This window comes from Giraffa tippelskirchi, chromosome 5 (genome assembly GCF_054371585.1).
Source record: "Giraffa tippelskirchi isolate mGirTip1 chromosome 5, T2T-mGirTip1v1.2.pri, whole genome shotgun sequence".
Taxonomy (NCBI): domain Eukaryota; kingdom Metazoa; phylum Chordata; class Mammalia; order Artiodactyla; family Giraffidae; genus Giraffa; species Giraffa tippelskirchi.
Window position 1 is genome coordinate 158,716,350 of NC_137279.1, and position 24,720 is coordinate 158,741,069.

The following is a 24,720-nucleotide window of genomic DNA, read 5'->3' on the forward strand; positions in this document are numbered from 1 at the left end:
TCAAAACCACCTGGAAGCCACACAATGCCACTTTCACTACTACTGGCCAAAGCAAGTCAATGGGTCAGCTCAAATTCAATCTGTAAAGAGCTGCACAAAATTTCTGGTCAATTTTATCTACTATAGACTTAATCAAGTTGACCAGAGGACTCTTCCAGCATGTAAACAATGGAAGTGAAGTTGCTCAGCTGTGTGTGACTCTTTGTGATCCCATGGACTGTAGCCTACCAGGTTCCTCCATCCATGGAATTTTCCAGGCACGAGTACTGGAGTGGGGTGCCATTTCCTTCTCCAGGGGATCTTCCCAAACTGGGGATCGAACCCAGGTCTTCTGCATTGCAGGCAGACAGATGCTTTACCCTCTGAGCCACCAGGCAGCAACATATGGTGGAGTGGTCCTGGCTATGGCCATAAAAACCCATGTTCAGATTTTAGCTCTGCCACTCAGCATAACTTTGTGCTATTTCTATTAAGTTAGTTAACCTTTCTGGACCAGTGTTTTTATCTCTGTAAAACAGAACTCAAATACTACCTGCTAGAGTTTGAGGATGAAATAAGATTATATATGTACCTGAGATCACAAAGTGTTGAACACAACTTAGCGACTTGAATAATAATGTTAAACAAAGTGTCAGCCAAATAGATGTTAAATAACTGCTAATGAGGGCTCCCAGTGCATATATATACAAGATTTAAGAGGCACATCTGGTATCAGTTCAGTTCAGTTCAGTCGCTCAGTCGTGCCCAACTCTTTGCGACCCCATGAATTGCAGCACGCCAGGCCTCCCAGTCCATCACCAGCTCCTGGAGTTTACCCAAACCCATGTCCATCGAGTCGGTGATGCCATCCAACCATCTCATCCTCTGTCGTCCCCTTCTCCTCCTGCCCTCAATCCTTCCCAGCAACAGGGTCTTTTCCAATGAGTCAACTGTTCGCATGAGGTGGCCAAAGGATTGGAATTTCAGCTTCAACATCAGTCCTTCCAATGAACACCCAGGACTGATCTCCTTTAGGATGGACTGGTTGGATCTCCTTGCAGTCCAAGGGACTCTCAAGAGTCTTCTCCAACACCACAGTTCAAAAGTGTCAATTCTTTGGTGCTCAGCTTTCTTCATCGTCCAACTCTCACATCCATACATGACCACTGGAAAAACCATAGCCTTGACTAGACGGACCTTTGTTGGCAGAGTAATGTCTCTGCTTTTAAATATGCTATCTGGGTTGGCCATAACCTTCCTTCCAAGGAGTAAGCGTCTTTTAATTTCATGGCTGCAGTCACCATCAGCAGCGATTTTGGAGCCCCCAAAAATAAAGTCTGACACTGTTTCCACTGTTTCCCCATCTATTTCCCATGAAGTGATAGGACCAGATGCCATGATCTTAGTTTTCTGAATGTTGAGCTTTAAGCCAACTTTTTCACTCTCCTCTTTCACTTTCATCAAGAGGCTCTTTAGTTCTTCTTCACTTTCTGCCATAAGGGTTGTGTCATCTGCATATCTGAGGTTATTGATATTTCTCCCAGCAATCTTGATTCCAGCTTGTGCTTCCTCCAGCCCAGTGTTTCTCATGATGTACTCTGCATATAAGTTAAATAAGCAGGGTGACAATATACAGCCTTGATGTACTCCTTTTCCTCTTTGGAACCAGTCTGTTGTTCCATGTCCAGTTCTAACTGTTGCTTCCTGACCTGCATACAGGTTTCTCAAGAGGCAGGTCAAGTGGTCTGGTATTCCCACCTCTTGAAGAATTTTCCACAATTTATTGTGATCCACACAGTCAAAGGCTTTGGCATGAAGGACAAAATACATACATGTCAGAGTGGTCAAAATTCATGACTCTAAGGATGAATGACACCAGTCTTCACCCATTTTTTAAATTTCTAATTTTTCTGTTATATTGGTGATCCTAGAAGATAACTGATTCCTTCTTTTCCAAGAAAGATTATGCAACAAGGATATTTTAGGTTATTTTTTTCTCAAGTCACAGACTGTTCAGAACTAAGTTCAAAGGACCATCCAAATGCCAGGAAGATACAAACTAGATTACAAGAGTCCTGTTCCCAAATGTTTATTTTTCTATTTCAATTAAGTTGAAACATATTTTGTGTGGATTCCATATTTGCAAATTCCCCTACTTCCCCAAATAAATGCTCTCGGTGCACTCATGGTAATTTGTGGACAGAAGCAGAGTGGTGAAAAATTTTAGTTGCTAGATTCACTTGTTCACAGCTGAGGTATAGCAAGGCAACATGATGCTTTCTTGTTTCAGATCTCAGACCAGAAACAAGCTTCCTTTAAAAGTCTTTTTTAGTGCCGTGTGTTTTGCATTTTTGTGCTGTTATGGGCCTGACCAAGAAAATACGCGTTAGACAACCTTTGTTCAATCATGAGTTATAGAGCTGTTCGCCGTTCAATGTTAATGAATCAACAATATGTAGTGAATAAACTATCTTTAATCAGAAACACACATCAAACAAAGTTTTATATTTCTTATCTGTTAAAAATGTTGTGACTAGAGGTTGGAGGAGGAATCGAACCCTGTCTTTCCTCTAGAAGTAATGGTTTAGTATTCATTAATTCAGTTTTTGCTGCGTCTTTATACACTGTAATTGCCATGAATAACAAGAATTGACTGTACTTCCTCCTTTTCCCTGGTGATACTTCACTACATCAAAACTGAGAAGCCTAACCTGAAACCTGATACAAGTAGAAAGGCGGACAAACGCTATCTATAATAGAGATAGCAGGACTCATGTGGACAAAGGCAGTCCTCTGCTGTTTTTGCTACACTGAGGCAGTGGGTTATAATCCAAGGTTGGAAGAATTAATGCACTTTTCTTTTGCTGTGGCATGTATTATTATGCTTATACTCAGTGTGTTTTGTGGATCTGTATTTTTTTGAACCAATTACAAAGGTAAAATGCAAAGATGATTTAAGACAAGTTGAAAAGTAACTAATCTTCCCCACTTTCAACAGACCAAAAATTTTTCCCCTTCTTTGATGCAAAAAGTATTTGACGTGCCCTCATTGATTCATAAGAAGCAAAAAGTTAGGTTACTTTCAATATCTCATAAGAACATGCAGGATGCAAGGCAGAATATGGTCAATAATTGTCATAGTTCCTTTAAGATGATTTTTTTTTTCCTTTTACTTAACAATTTTATAATTTGGCATACATTTAATATACTGCTTTCCCACCATGGATACAATAAGATTATTATTTATGAAGAAGTACAGTATTTGTCAAATTGATGCAGCTTTGCTTGCCAACTTCAAAGAGTGAATATATAATTGTTTCTGTTCAGAGAAACTGAGAGGGTTATAGTTATATAGGGGAAGCCAGCAAGAGTCCCAGAGGGATGGGATGGGGAGGGAGGTGGGTGGGGGGTCCAGGAAGGGGAACACATGTAAACCCATGGCTGATTCATGTCAATGTATGGCAAAAACTATTACAATATTGTAAAGTAATTAGCCCCCAACTAAAATAAATAAATTTATTAAAAAAAAAAAAAGAGTCAAAGGAACTTACCTATCATTCTTGGAATCACAGTTTTTAAAATCTGGATTCTCTATTCTGCTCACTTTTAAACAGAATTCACTACACAGATTTTCCAAGAATCTTAGAACAGTCTCCATAAAACTGCTACAAAAGGAACAAAGAGTCTATTTACATCCTAATCTCAATTTATTCATCTATTCTAACGTGCTTGGGGTAGTGTATGAAGATTTGTACCTATCAAACCTTTCCTTTAAAGTGAAGGAAAATAGATCACAGTGTTCAGTACCTGTTATTTTGGAACACAGTACATTCTCAGGTAATAAACTATAGACAACAAAAATAATCACTAAATCAGCAATAGAGATAGAGGTTCTTTTGACATAAAAAGCAAGAGTAAGGATTAAATGATCAGTTACACAGCAAGCAGTAACACCAGTGTGTGTGTGTGTGTGTGTGTGTGTGTGTGTGTGTGTGTGTGTGTGTGTGTGTTAAAGCAATGGACTAGGTAAGCTATCCTAAAACTCAAATTAAAGGATTGCAAATTCTTGCACACTATTTATAGATAACTAAAATGTGGAATGAAAATCACAGCAATAAAATAGCTAACAGAAAAATTTCTCTGAATATATAAAAATGTTTCACATTTTAAGACTTTGAAAAGCTTTCTCTTCAAGCTCAGAAAAGAAACTGCTTTATATTTACTTAAAATGGAGTTCCTTTGCCAAGTCTGATTTAACAAAAAGTTGATACTCATCAATAAGAATATAATTTTTCATACTGAAATATATGTTTAAGGAAATGGGATAATATTTGCATTAAAGTTTATAAGTCCCTATAGTTCCATCTGGTACTTATTTATCTAAATTTTACTCAGCTTGCATAATATTTTTGCTTATGGTCATATTCTTTAAGATCAGAAAGGCCCAAATCTGGAAATTCAGAGGCCCCATTCGTTAACATTCTTTCAGTGTGATTCATAGACATTTTGCAAGCTTTGCTTTGATTTAAAATAAAACTAAGGTAATAAGATGTTTTGTATAAAAATATATGACTTAAGCAATAACAATAAAAGGAACTTGGCTTTAGGGGATTACACGCCAAAGCAAACCACACTCCTCATGAAATAGACTGTGCAAAGTTCATTTGAAGGGGAATAGCAAAATAAAACACTTAATCAAATATAAAATAGCTTTTTACTCTGCTTACTTTAAAAAATAGTGCTTTAAGTTGCCATAGTCCTACAGTTAAACAATCAGAAGCTGTAACAGCTAAACAATGGCAAGTGACATGCTGAAGTCTTAAACCAGGTCACTTCAGAACCTGACACATGGTTACAGCTAAAGGACAGATATTCTTCACTTCAGTTTCTAGATGGAAGAACTTTACCACATAGTATCCAAATGGGAGAGTTCTTCTACCAAGATGCTTCTTGCTAATGTATCTCTGCCCTAGAGAATTTATGTTCAATAAGAATGAATTAAACTGGTACTAAATCAGGAAGTGGAAAAAAAAAATCAGGTGTAGGAGAGAAATTACAAGATTCTGAATATCACATTCCCAGTCCTTTTTGTCATTGTTTGGTTGCTAAGTCATGTTCAACTCCTTTGTCACCTCATGGGCTGTAGCCCACCAGGCTCCTCTACCCATGGGATTTTCTAGGCAAGAATATTGGAGTGTGTTACCATGCCCTCCTCTAGGGGATCTTCCTGACCCAGGGATCAAACCCAGATCTCCTGCATTGGCAGGCGGATTCTTTACTACTGAACCACCTGGGAGGCCCAAGATAGACTGTTGTTGTTTAAGAATACCTAAATTTTACAATCTATCCTGGGAATCCACTGACCTCATTTACAACAGGATGGTACCAAGAATATAAAGATAAAACTGCTCTAGTCTATTCGTATTTCTCTTGCAAAGAGATAAGCTACCTCCAGACCCAGAAGAATACCAGTATAGCAACTAGGACTGGCATTTACTAACTTTCCTTTGTAAAAGTGATAACAATTACCAGTTTCCCTAAAACAAAACAACAGGACAATAATTATAGAACCTTATTCTCTAGTTTAAAAAACTTAAGACTCCAAAGTTTTAAGCAATTTGTGAGATAGGAATGCAAAGGGTGGGAGGAGAATGCATTCTCTTATATTGTCATCATTTTGAAAAGAAAGTGAAAGTGAAAGTGAAGTCGCTCAGTCATGTCCAACTCTTTGCGATCCTATGGACTATAGCCTACCAGGCTCCTCCGTGCATGGGATTTTCCAGGCAAGAGTACTGGAGTGGGTTGCCATTTCCTTCTCCAGGGGATTTTCCAATCCAGGGATTGAACCCAGGTCTCCCGCATTGCAGGCAGATGCTTTACCATCTGAGCCACCAGGGAAGAGAAACAGAAAGTTAAAATGGTAAATGTTCCACCCTGATTAAAAACCAAAGCTTGGAACTTCCCTGGTGGTCCAGTGGCTAAGACTCCACATTCCCAATGCAAGGGGCCAAGGTTTGATCCATGGTCAGGGAACTAGATCCCACATGCCACAACTAAGACGTGGCACAGCCAAATAAATAAAATAAATACATCTTAAAAAGCAAAAAAAAAACCAAAAAAGCCTAATAATACTAATATTCTTGCAGAGTGGCTGTGTGCACTTGTCAAAATATTCCCTGAGATGGGGCATTCACTATTCCCAGGAAGTTCATTCCATCTTTGATCAGCTGATGCTTAGAAAGTTCTTCCTTAAAATAATGTAAAGCCTGTTTTTCACTGAGTCCCTTGGGAGCATCTGAATTGTTCTCATCCTTCATCCACAAGAAGATAACCTTCTGTGTTTGCAGAAAGTCATCATTGTCCTTTCTGGTCTTCCCTTTTGCAGTCTGTTCAATTATTCCTGAGATAATGTGGTTTCAACAATATTCTTGTCAACCACATAATTATGCCCCCAAATGAACAGAATACTCTAGCTTATAGTTAAAACTGGTCAGAGAAGCATCCCAGACAGATGTAACAGTATGTGCAAAAGCTTTGCATCAAGAGGGAACAAGACTCATTAAAGGAACTAAATGAGGCTGACATGGCTGGAATTCACAGTGAGTGTGATGAGGCCGGATGGAGTCATCTTTTTAAGTGCACAAGGCAATATATGGTGGTACTAAAGATACAAAATAAAATAAAGCAGGCCTGTTTTCAAGGAGCTCAGAGTCTGGCAGGTGAGATGGATAACTCCCTTTTTCAGGTGGAGGTTGATGACACAGAGTGGCAGCACTAGGAAAGGGGCCCAAATACTGTGACTTTTGAGTCAGATCATCTGATTAAACTCCAACTGGACCAACTGCTAGAATTATACCCTTGGAGAAGTTACCTAACTTATCTGTATCTTGGTTTCCTCACCTATAAAATGGGGATAATACTACTACTTCTCCTATAGGGTTGTTGTGAAGGGTAAATGAGATGATATTTATTAATTATATATTAACAGTGCTGGAATCATTTTTTAAAAGCTTGATGCTGAAAAACAAATAACTAATTATCTGGAAAGAGTCATGTTTCTCAGTGTTCAGGTAACGTACTAAAGACACACAGATGAAGGGAGCAAAGGATCTACTTGAAGATAATATGTTTAATAATAATAATTGCTGAACTCAATGTAGATGGGCACTGGGAAAATTTCTTTATATTCTTTATGTTAATTAATCTTCATACCAGCCTTAAGAGGTAGATTTGGTCATCACCACTATTTTACAAAGGAAGAAGCAGATTTCACTTAGAAAGTTTCTCTTGTTCAAGGCCCCACAGTTAAAGATCTGGGGTTCTGATACTGTAGAATTAGCATCATTATCCTGCTCTGCTTCCTGTTAGGTTTAATAGAAACATTGTCTATAGTCTAGGACCTTTAACAATGGCACTCAGAGAAAGGAAAATAGAGAGTGAGGGTCCTGGAGAAACTTACCTTCATTTCACTTCACTTGCTCAACCCCAAAAACATAGTTCAAGTCTGCCAACACCCTTTTTTTATCCCCCCTCTGGCTGTGCTATGTGGCATGCAGGTGCTTAGCTCCCTGACCAAGGATTGAACCCACATCCCCTGCAGTGGAAGTGTGGCTTAACCAATGGACCACCAGGGAAGTCCCAATAGCTAAGGAAGGGGAAGAACTTTCTTTCTTTCTTTTTTTTTTGCCAATACTATAAAATATTTTTCTTTCTCTTCTCTAGAATTCCCAAGGCTGATAAAATAATCCCAATTAATAACACCAGAGAGCTATATTTTAGTTTTTATAGGACACTGCAAGTAAAACTTCTAATTAGTAAGCAAACATTTCTGATGCCCAAGGTATTCAGGGATAGGTGTTAGCAATATGAGGCAAGTATCACAAGAGGTAAGAGTCCTTGGTCTTTCATTTGGAAGAATATGCCAAGTCTCTGAGCCACAAGATTTCATGCAAATTTGCTACTCCAAGACCAAAAAGGGGGTGTGAGAGAGACAGGATGAAAGGATGGCTAGATAAGATGGATGGAGGTAAATTTTAAAAATAGGAATTAGTATACTGTCTCTTTTATGTAATAGGCCTTATCTGGCTTCCTGGTTGCACGTTTCCCTCAAATTCTTGAAATCTTAGTGCCTCTTAGTTGAAATCTTAGTGCCTTAGTGCCTTAGTTGAAATCTTAGTGCCTTAGTGCCTTAGTTGAAATCTTAGTGCCTTAGTGCCTTAGTGCCTTAGTTGAAATCTTAGTGCCTCTCCTCAAAGGAGGCAGGGCCTTTGAGAGGTGATAAATAAGGTATTAGGGCAAAGCCCTCAAGGATGAGTGCCCTAATAAAAGAGGCCCCACAGAACTCACTTGCTCCTTTCTCCATGGAAAGATATGAGAACCCTGCAGCCCAGAAGAGGGCCTCCATTCTACTGTGCTAACACCCAGACTTCTAGCCTCCAGAACTGTGAGAAATAAATTTCTGTTGTTTTTAAACCACCCAGTCTATGATGTTTTGTGACAGCAGCCTGAACAGACTAACGACACCTGCTTATGAGAAACACACATAAAAACTAGCCTGTATTGATTAAATCTAGAAAGTTCATGCAACAGCTTCACTTTCTTCTACTTTCCAGAGAAATTCCCTGTTTTAATAGTCCCTATTAGTGTTTTTCATTAAAAACATTAAAGGCAGTAGAATCAACTTGAACGAGTGTGTGAGCTCTTTAAGGGCAGGGCTGTTTCACTCAGCTTTGTATCCTCAGCAGTAAGCAAAGGCTAGCCTCTGAGCACACACGTGCTTCCTATCACACAAGAGCCACACTCCCCAAAAGCAGACCTGGGAGCACATCATATGGTTCAAACAACAGAGACAAAGGTTGTCAAGGAGGATTGGGTCCAGGTGTGCTCATAAACCTTCCCAAAAGGGTCACCTTCAGCATTAGCTTGGTATTTTAAGAGGTCTATTTAGATGGCTGGCTGCAAATACAATGGGATGCTAAGTGAGCTCTCTCTCTGTGATCTCAGAAACCATTTGTCTTGGCTCCAGATAAACTATTTATAGCAGATAGAACTGATGTGGTGTCAAGACCAACTCCCAGAGGCTTAATACCTCTAAAGATGGCAAAAAAATCTATTGGATACACAATAAAGAGGGCACAGAAACCTTAATTGGGAGGGCTGGGGCAAAGCCTTAAGAAAGATCACCAGCCCTTAGAATATGCTAGCACCAGAGCTGAAATAAGGATGTGTCACATAATCAAAAGTCCAAAGGCAAGAACTTCTGTCAGCAGATCTCAGCATTGTCCTTGATTCCTTTTATACGGTCTCCTCTTTGTTTGCTGACTGCCTGCTGGCTGGATGCACTTCTAGGACTTGATTGGATAAAGTGACCTGGAGTGTCAATTAGCTGGTATATCCCATGTGACCTATGTCAAAATTTGGAGGTGGAGAAAGGAAAAAAGAAAGATACTTGTTGTGGTAAACATTGGGTTTCTTTGTTAAAACACCTTCCACCCCCCTGCTGTTCAGCCGCACCAAAACAACATGCCTATATATTACTTGTGAGTCAAACTTACAGCTTTTGATGAGGTACCTGAGGTTAGGAAATAAAAACTGTGTCTCATTTCTCATTTTTAAGTGGTGCTTATCCTTCCAAGGACAATGGGATTTACAGTCTCAAAAGGCAGAACTATATATTATGAACCTTAAGATGCCCTTAAAGAATTTTTTTTGGTTGCCTCATGGTGGCAAGAGAAGCAGAGAATAGTATTTCTCAAATAGCCTCCCAACCAGGATGCAGGAGGTGCTGTCAAACAGTGGAAGCCCTCGAGCTAGTGACCAGCAGCACAAACATACATGGTATTTAAGATCCAAGAGCAGACAGGTATATCTAACCAATCCTCACAAAGCAAAAAATCAAATTGATAACAACAAAAAAAGAAGGAAAAAAAAATCAGCCAACAAACTCATTCAGTTAGGTCAGATATGCTGATTATAAAGTCTTCTAACTTCCTCTGGGAAATCTAGTTTCTGTCTTATTTTAAGCAGTTATTAAGAGATTCATATTTACAAAAAATAAATCAGAGGGCTAATTTTTCTTTATGAAAGAATTCACTGAAGAATTTCCTTAAAATGTAATTTCTCTGGTTCATTTCAAATATAACTTTATACCAATTTCAATTTATTTCCTATTCAAGAACATCTGTTTGGGAAAATGAGGCAATAGACTATGAGAAGCAGACATCCCTAATGTTCACGGTCAACCAGCAATTTCTGAAAACCACCCCAATAATCTTAGTATATGATATATATGTGGATGGTCGACTATCAGCTCCAAGATCAGCTCAGGAGAGATCGTGGAAGTTGGAGAAGCCAGGGAAGCCTTGCATTGGGGACTGGAGGAGGTACAGACTCTTGAGGAAGAAGCAGGAAGGTGTAGAAAGAGAGCAGGTTGAGGGAAGGTGAGCAGAAGCTGAGAGGGTGGAATGCATACGTGGGTCTGGGTAACTGTTCTGGTGCTTTGTCGGTGGAGTGTTACCTCCTGGGTACAGCAGGAGCTCACTGGTGGTTGGAGGGATAGCCAAAGTGTTTCTATGGACTATTCAAAGGCCAGATCACATATAACTAGAAGGCATTACTAAAAACACAATTTGAAAATGTAACCTAGACCAAAATACGTGAAGGGAAGCTTCCAAGGAAGAGTTCACATCTTTCCTCAATAACTAATGCTGAACAGGGAGTGTTCCAAGCCAGACCACAAAAAAGTAGAAAAGTCCTGGGACCTTAAAGAGCCAAAGACCCATGAAAGAGCTGGGAGCTAAAACTGGCTGCTGAGCTGGCAAACTCCAAGTGTTCCCAAATCCACCCAGGCTGATGGAAACATCACCGTGGACATGGGAAGCCACACACAGCAGTTCCTGCCAGCACAGGCCAAGCGAGAGTAATGCAGGAAATAATTAGATGGAACCCTGGAGAAAAGTTTTAACAATACTTTAATTGAGCTGAAGGAAATAAAATCCTTTAATAAATAAACACCAGCCTCTGTGCACACTGAGGTTCAGGTGGCTCACTAGTGGGGTCAAATGAACTACTAGGGTTCTCTAGATAAGGCCTGATAGCAGGAGGGAGAAGGAGCATGACCAGGAAACACATAAGAGGCAGTAAGACCCTGGTTTCTGCAACATACGTTGTTCTTGAGTTGCCTAGTGCCTTAGGGAACTAATATTTGTTACAGGAAAATAGAGCAGGATCTCTCCCCACCCCCCACAACAGTACTAAACACAGAAATATTATATTCCTGTCAAAAATGGAAAGAATAATTTTATTGATATTATACTTGTTCTATCTGTAAATCTGGCATATACAATTTGCTGTGTGTGTGCTCAGTTGTGTCCAACTCTGCAATGCCATGGACGGTAGCCCACCAGGCTCCTCTGTCCATGGGATTCTCCAGGTAAGAATACTGGTGTGGGTTGCCATTTCCTCCTCCAGGGGATCTTCCTGACGCAGGGATTGTACCTGGGTCTCCTGTGGCTCCTGCACAGGCAGGTGAACTCTTTACCACTGAGTCACCTGGGAAACCCATATACAATTTACTTCTTACCAAATAAAATGGACAAAAGAAATACCAAAATGTTCATTTAAAAGCATATTCATTAATAAGAGTGATTTTCTCTAGGGAGAGGCCCTGGTTGGGGTTGGGGTTGAAGGCAAGGCTAGGGAACAAGGGTAGAAGACAGATTTATCTTTCAGTTTATATCCTTCTGTGTCAGTTTAATTTTGTATAATGTGCATGTGTTACTTATTCAAATAATATGCACTGATTAATCACATTTTTATAAATCAAAACCCAAGGAGTTTTACATTTCAACAACTCTATTGATTAGTGACAATCAAATGTACTGAATAATGAAAGATCCATCATACAAGTAAAAACTGACATTCGAGGCCAATTTTTTAAAAAATTATGAGTAGATGTGAACATGGTCAAAATAAAGCCAAGCCTAAATTTTGGGATTGGAGTAACTGATGTACACTTTTATGTATCAGTTCACTAAATAGTAAGGATTATAATGATCATAATAGCAGTAGTTCATATACTTACATGCCAAAAAAAAGCCAAGTCTTTCATAGAGGTGACACGAGGCCATAAGAAGGCTCAGTATCTAACTCTGTGCTAGTGGATATATGGTACTTCTAGAAACTTACCAAGGGTGTGTCTTTTCCTCCCACAATGCTGAGACCAAGCCCCGAACGCCCTTTGGATATTTCTATAATCATTTCCTGGCCAGGAATGATGGGACATGTGGCGGGGTCCACTGACAGAGGAGCCTGGAAACCACCTGGAGAAGAATTGAACACGGAATGGTTGGCAAGAAGGAGACGCCTCTCAGCTTGTACACTCCACTGCTCGGGGAGCGCAGGGTTTGTACCTGTTTATCGTTTCACTCTTTTCCTGCCAAGCACCATGAAGGGGAACACTGGGTCACCACTCCCCATTCGCCCATGGATGAAACATGACATTCCTATGACACTTTTGAGATGAAGACATTAGCTACCACCAACCCAAACCACCAACCACTTTAGTTACACAGTACTTGAAATTTTTTAAATCTAAAAATATACCATGAAAACCGGGATGGAAAAATTTAAGTTGATTAAATAATTAAGTACATGTAGGTATATGCCATAATTATATATATTAATAATGATATATATAAATTTTGAGCTATAGTTATAAAATACTAGAAATAGTGCTTAAATACTTTCAGTTAGAGCATATCATATGAATTAAGATGTATAAAGGATCTAATCAATAAAGTATGACAAATGAAAATAATCCCCAAATAGAAACATAGTAAAAAAAAATTGTGTTATAAACTGTAGAATTAATTGCTGGGTCCATAAATAAAAAGCTTGTTAAGAGATTTTGCTGTTTTATTTTTAAAACTCATTGTTTTAGGCCAGTTTTTCTAAAAGCTGGGAGAAAAAATATTTACACATGTCCATTTTCAGTCAAAAGTCACTCAAACATTTTTGAAGTGTTTGAAAAATCCAAACATTCAAAATGACAGTTTCAAGAGAATCTTATAATAGTTTCTAGAGAACATCATATTTTTCGATAACTAATTTTGATCATTGTGAATACTGATTCTTGTTGCTGTTTAGTGGCTAAGTTGTGTCTGACTCTTCTGCAACCCCGTGGAATGTAGCCTGCCAGGCTCCTCTGTCCATGGGATTTCCCAGGAAAGAATATTGGAGTGGGTTGCCATTTCCTTCTCCAGGGGATCTTCCCAACCCAGGGTTTGAACCCACGTCTCCTGCATTGGCAGGTGGATTCTTTACCCCTGAGCCACAAGGATCCTTACCTCATGGACAGAATTTGCTAAAGGACTGATAACAAAGGGCCCCATCTGCTGCAGCTGCAGCTAATACACAGTGGCCAAGCTGACATCCACAAACCTCTATACAAGCAAGGGCCAGTAGACTATGGCCCCATAACCAAGAATGGCTTCTACTTCTAAAGGTTAAAAAAAAAAAAAGTCAAAAGAAAAATAACATTTCAACACATGTGAAAAGTATAGAAATTTAAATTTTAATATCTGTAAATAAAGTTTTATTGGAATACAGCTCTACTAATTCATTTAAATCCAGTCTACAGCTGCTAATGGCAGAGTTGAGTAGCTGCAAGAGAGACCACATGGCCCACAAGCCTCATATTTACTACCTGACTCCTTGCAGAATGTCTGTCAGTCCTTCCTAGAAAACAAAAGAAAACAGGCTCCAGGTAAGCCTGTAGGGGTTCTGCTCTGACTCAGCAATAATCATTGTCTTTGGGACAAAAGGGCACAGGTTTCCAGATGTTGCAGAAATGGATTTGAGTTTCCAAGGAAATTAATGAAATGAATAGTGGATGAAACTGAGGCTCATTGGTCATCAGAAAAGGTATGTAATTGCTATCTAAGAGGGTGTTTAAGGGATCAAATAAATAATGTGCTGCCTCAGCCCAGGTCGGGCATAGTGTGGCCTTCACATAGGTGCCATTCCTGACCACACGGAATTCATAAATCTAATGGCCTCTTGTTTAACAGTGAGAAATTTAGTGACATAGCCTCAGTAGCAATTTAAAAATGCCATATTAAATGAATATTAAATTGTAAACCTAATTTGACTCAAGATATTTTTACAACATATGTATTTCATGCTATATTTTTCACTAATTTACAATAAAAACAATGTACCGTGGCAGTAGAGTTTCACGAATGCTTTAAAAAGTTTATGCTGCTTACATAAATCACTAGCTTAGTCTCTCAACTGAGGGAAAACACAGTCAGAGACACTGGAGGTGGCATTTCTTTCCCTCTTCTGCTTTTGCCTCACCCTAGCCCAGTCGTAAGTCAGTCTCGGTGTTTATTTCTCTCAAAGAATCCAGCCCAGGACCTGACTCCTACCAAGTCTCCAATCAATGTTGGGTAAGTGGATGGCTGAATGAGTATAATTTCCACAGATTAAATTGTGGGATGATTAATTTCTGTTAACAAGGTAAAAATATGGGATATTTATTACCAAGATTCCATTGGTCTACGTAGGGGTCATCACACATCTTTGGTAAAAGGCCAGATGGTAAATATCTGGGGCTTTACACGCTGTACCAGCTCTGGTGCAGCTACTCAAATCTCTCCTTATAGTGTGAAAGCAGCCATAGATAATACGTAAACAAACCAGTATTCCCATAAAATTTTATTTATGGACACTGAGATCTGAATTTCATACAATTTTCATGAAACAGTCTTCTGATTTTTTTCTAACCTTTTAAAAATGTGAAAACCATTATTAGCTTCTAGACCATATAAAAACAGATGGTGGGCCAACTGTGACCCAGGGGTCATAGTTTACTGACCACATTCATCAAGTATTTTAGTAAAAATCTAGTGCTTTAGAATAATGCCTGCCTCGTAAAATTTTTAAGAGTTAATATTCATGAAAAAAAATATGTAAAAGGCAAATACCATAAAGGTGTCAGGCCTCCTAAATTTATGCAGGGTCATGCTTTACCACTGGTGAGCAAGGTGTTTTAAATAGTCCCTCTTTTAAAAATGATTTATATTGCATAAAAGCAGATGGAAATATTCATTATTCATTTTGAAGTTCTATTTTCAACCATTAGTCAGCATAATCCAATCCAGCAATTCAGAGATAAAGTAAATACTTATTTCTTTAAGCACTGAAAATTAACAGTCTATAAATAGCTTATATCAACATATGCAAGTCTACAATTGGTTCAATGTGATTTTTAAGATACACTACTTGTGAACTCTATACAATCTTTGGCATGATTAGATAATAATCCAGAAGCCTCAGATTCAAGTAGCATATATACTCAGGGCCTTTTTTATTCTAGTACTTTTATATTCAATAAGCAATAAGCAATTCCACTGGTGGAGATGAGGAAAAAGATGTTGGAAATCAAGTAACCAATCTAAGTCCCAAAGCTCAGGAAGTAGAGCAAGGATGCCAGCCAGGCTTCATGACTCCTGATCCAGTGCTCTCTTCAGGACAACACAATCCTTTCCTTTTCTAAGGTTTGATGAATCAATTCAAGTCTGCTCAGAGAAAGACTCATACCATAGCCTGTGAAGTCTGCATCTGTTGAATGGTATGAAGTTGGTGCTAAAGGTATCTCTTGTGAACTGAAGGAGATTTTCGTTGAGTATTTTTGCTGTTTCATTTGGCTGCCGGCCTACAAAAGGAAGGAAAGTTAGATGAATGTCAGAGAAGAGGAAGGTAACAAAAGAAGAAGACTTTAAAACTGGTGTATTATCACCAAAACATTCCAATAATGCCTCTTGAAAATCCAAGTTGGAGAAGTGGCAAGGGGAAGTTAGGATGATTTTTGTTTCATTCCCCATGCTGCCTTAATTAACTTTAAAGTGCTTTGGTGAAGGATGGATCAAGGAAGGGAAGAAGGACAGAAACCATCATTGTGGTTTATGTATGAAGCCAGAGCTGGGAAGCATTTTTACATGATGAAATCAGTGTGAAGTTTGTAGATCTGTGCTGAGCGCAGTGAAAAACAATCTATGCTGTGGATGTTCTGAGTACATGACACTGCCCATCTCTTCTGGACACATTCACACGGTCAAAGATGCATGAGGTAGGTTAATTTGACATGAGGGGCAGGAAGGGATAACAAGCATCTACTGAAAGCCTACTAAGTGCCAGGTACATCATTGCACTTCATTCACCTAAAAAACAAAAGCTTATTCACCTTCGATTCCCAGTGCCTGGAACATAGTAGGGCCTGGATAAATGCTGAATGAATGAATGAATGAATGAGGAGAGCACAATTGAAGACATGGAAATACAGTGGGAAATAAATCTGTAACTAATGAAAGTACAGAGACCTTTGCTGTGTGAGCTTTGGAAAATGAACTTGTAATTCTAAGTTTTTGTTGCTAATACCTCTAATGAATATTAGTATTAGAAAACTAAGAAAAACCAAAAGGACTCCATGCTTGCTTAACAGGCAGTTAAGAAATATACAGAGTAACCTGACCTGCCTTCTGGATCTGTAGTTAGCCAGGGAACCCATCCCCAGCTGGAAGATTCTGGTGGAGGCAGTGAAGCACCAGCCTGTCCCTGGAGTCTAGAAATAGGATCACGGTAACTGCTCCAGAACAACACCACCCCAAGATTCCATCAGTGGAAGTCTATGCTTCCAATACAAGGCATTGTGCAGTATGCAACAAGAAAAGCAATACCACTCATTGTATATCTATATTGTGCTCGCCAGTTTTCAAAAACGCTTTCATATCCATGAATTCATTTAATCATGAGAAATTACCTGGAGAATTAGACAATATTACTCTCTTTTACAGATGAAGAAACCAAGACACAAATGTCAAGTGACATCTGAAATCACACAGTTAATAAAAGGAAGGAGTAGGAATAAAAGTTGATATCTGAAGAATGCTACAAGTTTAAAGTGTTTATCAAACAGCTGCTAGGCAATGATTCTACTGATATTCATTTTTTTTTCCTCTGCGGTTTTTCTATTAACATCATTGAACAATGATTGTACACTTATTTAAAAAGACGTTCTTGAATATATATTTTTGGTGATTTTAAAAAGAGGAAAGTAGACAAATGACAAACCAGGAGTTACTACAAGAAAACTGAACAATGGAACCACCAATCCAATTCTTCTAAGGACCACATTCCCCAACCTCCTTGAAGCCAGACATAACCATGGACTAGTTTGTGTTATGGTATGGCATGTAAACAAACATGAATGTACAATTTTCAGGTTGTTTTCTTAAGAAGAACAATCCTGCCTTCCCCTTCCTTAGATGAAATTCAGATGTAATGTTAACAACTGGAGCAGCAATCTTAGATCAAAAAAAAAAAAAAAATAGATGCTAAATTTTGAAGATGGAAGAGTAATCAAATAATGATGCACTAATCAGATAAGAGGTGCTTGGGTCCATGACACCATGGAGACACTATGTCATCCTCAAACTGATCACAGCCCACGCTGTTATGTAAAAGAGAAACTTACTGCAGCAATTGAAAGTAATCTTAATACACACAGTACTTATGTCACCTCTCCTTTGCATCATCTCAAAAAAGAAAACTGATAACAAAGCTATGTGCAGGCTGCAGAGCTCTTTTATGAAAAGCTGTGAATTTTAAAACAGGAAAGCACACGAGACAGGCATCACTACCTTATGACTTTTATAACAATAGGGAATGTTTGTTGCTCATCTTTATTTCCCAGTTCATGTAGCATCCCATTTCACTGTGCATACTAGGAAAGTTTCCAATAAATATGGGTTGGAAAAATGAGGAAATAGTTCATAGAAACCAAGTGAAACAAACACATATATTGAGAGGCTTGTTGTTGGTAGGTGTGGTGATGAATGAATGTAGCTCCCATAATTCATCCATTGACATAAAACCAAACTACTAAGTATTGAAAGATAAAGATTGGATTTGTAGACTGTAAAATTTGAGTATTTTGAAATTACATAAAAATATTTTAAAAGATGAAAGATTGCATTTGCTGTTGAGTGTTACTACATTCTAACATCAGAGTTTGAATGGATTTTATAAGTCATTCAACCTAACTAAACCAGTGGTCCTGAACCCTGTCTTTATAATAGAAACTGTTAGGGAGTTTAACATTTCTGAATGCTAGAACTCCTACTGTAGACCAAAGAAATTGGCACTAGGGATGTGGCACTCAGACAAATGTTTTCAGAGGTAGGGGTGCAGATGTTTGTCTTTTTAAGTTGAGATTTATTTTTTAAAGTTAAATCATGGATTCTTAACCCAGGATAAATGAGCTTCTAAATGATTTTCAGAGGGAATTCTGGGAACTACATAACCTCTGTGTTTGTAGCCAAGTTATATTTACCAGTGTTTTTCTGGGAAAAGAGTCTATACTTCATCAGATCTTCATCATAGGGAAAAAATCACTACTCAAAAGATATGAATTGCTGAGTTTTCTATCACTAACTAGCTATATGACCACTGACAAGCCACTCAACCTCCTACATGTCCTCACCTTTAAATCGGTGGTGATAACTCTTTAGCTTGCAAGGTTGTTGTGAAGATTGAAAAGTACATAAATAAACCTATCACTATTTCAAGAACAACTTAGGAGTTCAGTTAATAAAAGCTATTACTGTTTTTATGTCCTTTGATAACATATTAATAAATGATCAGCCAGTTTCTAATTGAAAACCTTTAGGGATGAAAAATTCCATTTCCACAAGGAATCTCATTCCATTGTGGAACAACTCAAATGCTGGGGAAGTTCTTTATGATGAGCTGACACAGCTTCACTGAAGATGTTGCCCACTGATCCCTGAGCCATTTCTCTTCTGCAGCCACAGAAAAGGGTTATCATCACTTTCCCAAAGGAGAATGTTTTAGATATTTAAGCGCTCATTTTTCAACAGGGAAAAGAAAGGCCAGAGGATGTATAGAATTCACCTGAGTTCTAAAATTCTGTGGGTTATAAAATTTTAGAGATGCTTGATATGTGTCTTGAGACAGGTGTCAGTATAGAAAGTACTATCACATTAATTGCATTTGCAAATATATTACCTAAGTTAAAAAAAAAATCTGGTTCTAATTTTTTTTTAATTCCTTACAGTTTTCAGTTGAATTAAATTTTTTTCAGTTAAACCTTATTTTTAAGGTTCTTTCTACACTTATTTGTCTTTATTTAGGTTTTTAGCATACAATTTTGGATATTTTACAAAGGCATTTTCTTTGGTAACATTTGAAATATCATATATTTCCTGTAAACTCTAGTAATCTATACTTCCTTAAACATAAAACTAGTTAATACAGTAATAATGTTAATTTTAGCAGCACAAAAAAGTTCTACACTGACAAAAGTACAAATGTTTGACAGATAGACATTTATATTTTTTTAAGAAGAAAAGCTATACACATAAGAAACATTTGTTCTTACATTTGTATTTCTACAAAACTATAAATTCTTCCTCTTAAAATTTTTATTCATGACATTATGTAGGACATTACGAGGCCCTCAGAATTTAGGAGTAAGTGTGTTTTCAGAGATGCCTCACTTTCAAACACTTCCTTAGGGTGTTGGTACAGGGACACAACAGAGGATATTTCCAGGGAAATATCCTCTATGCACACTCTGCATAAAACAGGTGATACAGCTGCGGATTGTCATCAGGTTGGTAGACACATTATAGCTTCCTGCCAAGTAATAAAGGATCAGACTTCATTATAACCATTTCCTTTTCTTCTGGGACCCATCATTATAATTCATACCAGCCCAGTAGAGCAACCTAAAGGGTCAGTTACGTACATTGTCAGCTGGACTTTCCAGTGCCTTTTGCTGACCTGCCACCAAACCATAACCAACCACCTGGGAGATGTCTTCCTGAAACATAAAAGATAAGGCCAGTTATCAGCATTACAGGGGTCACCTGCCTTCTCCAACTTCAGCAGTCAAGCACCATTTAATGGGGCTTCAAGCTACTACCAAAAATGACATACCAGGCTGAAAAGTTTTATTCAACCACCTGTAATAACTCTCAGAAATGAATGCAGCTTGTCATTTCCGAATGCTTTTCTGGTCCTTTCAGATCTGTCAGCCTTTAAGCCTATCAGATATCTTCTTATGGTCATTTCAGCCAGAGGTTTTTCTTCTGCTATCATGCCAGTAATCCCCATATCTATATTTATACTAAGTGTTAAATCCTTTCAAGTTTCCAGTCCAGATATTAGAATTCCTTTCCCCTTAAGATATCTGATGGAGAAGGCAATGGCAACCCACTCCAGTATTCTTGCCTGGAAAATCCCATGGACGGAAGAGCCTGGTAGGCTACAGTCCATGGGGTCACTAGGAGTTAGACACGACTGAGCGACCTCACTTTCATGAATTAGAGAAAGAAATGGCAACCCACTCCAGTATTCTTGCCTGGAGAATCCTAGGGACGGGGGAGCCTGGTGGGCTGCTGTCTATGGGGTTGCACAGAGTCAGACACGACTGAAGCGACTTAACAGCAGCAGCAGCAAGATATCTGATTGAAAGCAAAAAAGCACACTCATTAAAGACACTGGGAGATAAAAGATATGTTAGTCAGAGCTCCATGGAGAAATGTGGACTTCAGACCTGAGAGAGATGCAAAGTATAAAAACATATCTGAAAGTGATACGTAGTTAAAGTACAGTTAATCGAAATAAATGATAACAATGATAAACTGAGCAGAATGCTTATCTCTGCTCCCACCATATCTCATCCTTTTTTTACAGGCAGTTTGCTGCTGCTACTGCTGCTAAGTCGCTTCAGTCGTGTCCGACTCTGTGCAACCCTATAGACGGCAGCCCACCAGGCTCCACCATCCCTGGGATTCTCCAGGCAAGAATACTGGAGTGGGTTGCCATATCATTCTCCAGTGCATGAAAGGGAAAAGTGAAAGTGAAGTCGCTCAGTCGTCCGACTCTTAGCGACCCCATGGACTGTAGCCTGCCAGTCTCCTCCGTCCATGGGATTTTCCAGGCAAGAATACTGGAGTGGGGTGCCATGGCCTCCTCCGCAGTTTACAGGGGAAATTATCATATGATGGTTTACTCAAAGGCATGAACTCATGCATTTTGATTGGTCAAGCAGGGAACATGGAGAGAGACTGATTTGGATAGGAGAAAGGATGGGTTTACTCTAACAACAACAATGTGCGTGCTCAGTCGTGTCTGACTCTTTGTGACCCCATGGACTGTAGCCTGCCAGGCGCCTCTGTTCACGGGATTTTCCAGGCAAGAATACAGGATTGAGTTGTCATTTCCTCCTCCAGGGTATCTTCCCGATTCAGGGATTGAACCTGTGTCTCTTACGTCTCCTGCACTGGCAGGCACAATCTTTACCACTGTGCCACCCATGGGTTTATTCTAGTGCTTGGTAAATGTCTGAGAGACACCCAGGCAGAGAGGACGAGTACACAGTTGGCAGGTAGTTAAGCTATCTCAAGATGAGAAGAAAGTGGGACTTGTAGAGTAGAGTGTTAGGAGTTTGTGACCCTAGCTCCTCAACTTAAAAGTTCTGAAATCCTGATCAGGTTATCTGACTTCTCTAAGCCTGAGTTTCTTCATTGATAAAATCGGAAAAAATAAGACTAGTTACACAGAAGGGATGTTGAAAAGATGAAACGGAGCAATACATGAAAAGCACTTAGCATCAGTTCAGTTAAGTTCAGTCACTCAGTCCTGTCCGACTCTTTGTGACCCCATGAACTGCAGCACGCCAGGCCTCCCTGTCCATCACCAACTCCCTGAATCCACCCAAACTCATGTCCATTGAGTCGGTGATGCCATCCAACCATCTCATCCTCTGTCATCCCCTTATCCTGCCCTCAATATTTCCCAGCATCAGGGTCTTTTCCAATGAATCAGCTATTTGCATCAGGTGGCCAAAGTATTGGAGTTTCAGCTTCAACATCAGTCCTTCCAATGAACGCCCAGGACGGATCTCCTTTAGGATGGACTGGTTAGATCTCCTTGCAGTCCAAGGGACTCTCAAGAGTCTTCTCCAACACCACACTTCAAAAGCATCAATTCTTTGGCACTCAGCTTTCTTTATAGTCTAACTCTCAAATCTATACATGACCACTGGAAAAACCAGAGCCTTGACTAGATGGACTTTTGTTGACAAAGTAATGTCTCTGCTTTTGAATATGCTGTCTAGGTTGGTCATAACTTTCCTTCCAAGGAGTAAACATCTTTTAATTTCATAGCTGCAATCACCAGCTGCTGTGATTTTGGAGCCCAGAAAAATAAAGTCAGCCACTGTTGCCACTGTTTCCCCATCTACTTGCCATGAAGTGATGGGACCAGATGCCATGATCTTAGCTTTCTGAATGTTGAGCTTTAAGCCAACTTTTTCACTCTCCTCTTTCACTTTCATCAAGAAGCTCTTTAGTTCTTCTTTGCTTTCTGCCATAAGGGTGGTATCATCTGCATATCTGAGGTTATTGATATTTCTCCTGGCAATCTTGATTCCAGCCTGTCCTTCCTCCAGCCCAGCGTTTCTCATGATGTACTGTGCATAGAAGTTAAATAAGTAGGGTGACAATATACAGCCTTGACATACTCCTTTCCTGATTTGGAACCAGTCTGTTGTTCCATGTCCAATTCTAACTGTTGCTTCCTGACCTGCATACAGGTTTCTCAAGAGGCAGGTCAGGTGGTCTGGTACTCCCATCTCTTTCAGAATTTTCCACAGTTTATTGTGATCCACACAGTCAAAGGCTTTGGCATAGTCAATAAAGCAGAAATAGATGTTTTTCTGGAACTCTCTTGCTTTTCGATGATCCAGCGGATGTTGGCAATTTGATCTCTGGTTCCTCTGCCTTTTCTAAAACCAGCTTGAACATCTGGAAGTTCACAGTTCATGTATTGCTGAAGCCTGGCTTGAAGAATTTTAAGCATTATTTACGAGCATGTGAGATGAGTGCAATTGTGTGGTAGTTTGAGCATTCTTTGGCATTGCCTTTCTTTGGGATTGGAATGAAAACTGACCTTTTCCAGTCCTATGGCCACTGCTGAGTTTTCCAAATTTGCTGGCATATCGAGTGCAGCACTTTCACAGCATCATCTTTCAGGATTTGAAATAGCTCAACTGGAATTCCATCACCTCCACTAGCTTTGTTCTTAGTGATGCTTCCTAAGGCCCACTTGACTTCACATTCCAGGATGTCTGGCTCTAGGTGAGTGATCACACCATCATGATTATCTGGGTCGTGAAGATCTTTTTTGTACAGTTCTTCTGTGTATTCTTGCCACCTCTTCTTAATATCTTCTGCTTCTGTTAGGTCCCTACCATTTCTGTCCTTTATTGAGCCCATCTTTGCATGAAATGTTCCCTTGGTATCTCTAATTTTCTTGAAGACATCTCTAGTCTTTCCCATTCTGTTGTTTTCCTCTATTTCTTTGCATTGCTCACTGAGGAAAGCTTTCTTATCTCTCCTTGCTCTTCTTTGGAACTCTGCATTCAAATGGGTATATCTTTCCTTTTCTCCTTTGCTTTTCGCTTCCCTTCTTTTCACAGCTATTTGTAAGGCCTCCTCAGACAGCCGTTTTGCTTTTTTGCATTTCTTTTTCTTGGGGATGGTCTTGATTCCCATCTCCTGTACAATGTCACGAACCTCCATCCATAGTTCATCAGGCACTCTGTCTATCATATCTAGTCCCTTAAATCTATTTCTCACTTTCACTGTATAGTCATAGGGATTTGATTTAGGTCATACCTGAATGGTCTAGTGGTTTTCTCCACTTTCTTCAATTTCAGTCTGAATTTGGCAATAAGGAGTTCATGATCTGAGCACTTAGCATGGTACTTGGCAAATAGCAAGTGTTTAAAGATCCTAATGATAATAGTAAATGAAACCAATCTATGATAAACCCACATTCCCAACTCTGTTTTAGGGTTGGTGAAAACAACTACCTGGACAGGACATTTTCTCCTTTGGGGAGTGCTGGTGTATTATCTGAAACTCCCACCCCAGTCCCCACTCTGGTTTCTTTTCTGGAGATGCTGACATACTCTTTCTTCAACAGGGTCCCATCAGATTTGTAACTACACCATATATAATGATCAGGTTATGCCCAGTCATTCACTATTACTAGATTAGGCTATAATTTCCTTTTGTCTCCCTAATTCCCTATTATCTTCTAACCTGAGAGATTGAACCCCACTACATAATGTTCTGAGACTGCAGCCTAGGACTCCTGGATGACTGCAAGTATCACTAGCTGCCTACCTGTAACATATTTTTTAGGACCATAACTATAGCTTATTTAGAGAGAGTCTCTCTTTTTCCCCCCATATGGGAGAAAGATCCTAGAACTCTTCTCCTCATTCCTGGCTTTTTTTTCTTTTTCTAAACTTTACTCCTAAACAGATTATGTGACATAAAATGAATTTTAAAATTACCTCATCCTTTAATTCTTCCTTGAGCCCCCAGCATGATGCCCCTTAACAGTATGACCTGTTAATTTTATCACTATTTTTTAAAATTTTTAATTGGAGGATAATTGCTTTACAGTATTGTGTTGGCTTCTGCCATACTCAACCACAAGTATACGTATGTCCCCTCCTGTTGAGCCTCCCCCTCCCCCTCTGCCCCATCCCAACCCTGTAGGTTGTTACAGAGCACCAGGTTGAGCTCCCTGTGCCTGTACAGCACCTTCCCACTGACTATCTATTTTACAAATGGTAGT

General features: G+C 39.2%; 1 protein-coding gene across 5 annotated transcripts in view; it reads right to left on the minus strand.

Annotated features, from left to right (window-relative positions):
- PATJ (PATJ crumbs cell polarity complex component) overlaps positions 1–24,720 on the minus strand; it is a 359,039-nt gene that overhangs the window by 63,835 nt on the left and 270,484 nt on the right. For 4 of the 5 annotated variants that reach the window (XM_081486637.1, XM_081486635.1, XM_081486636.1 and 1 more), the window contains 3 exons: positions 19,811–19,885; positions 15,583–15,697; positions 12,166–12,299 (listed from right to left, as the gene is read on the minus strand). In XM_081486637.1, coding sequence (XP_081342763.1) covers positions 12,166–12,299; positions 15,583–15,697; positions 19,811–19,885 — 324 coding nt within the window. The remainder of the gene's footprint in view (positions 1–12,165; positions 12,300–15,582; positions 15,698–19,810; positions 19,886–24,720) is intronic. The other variant, XM_081486634.1, reaches the window with a different exon arrangement.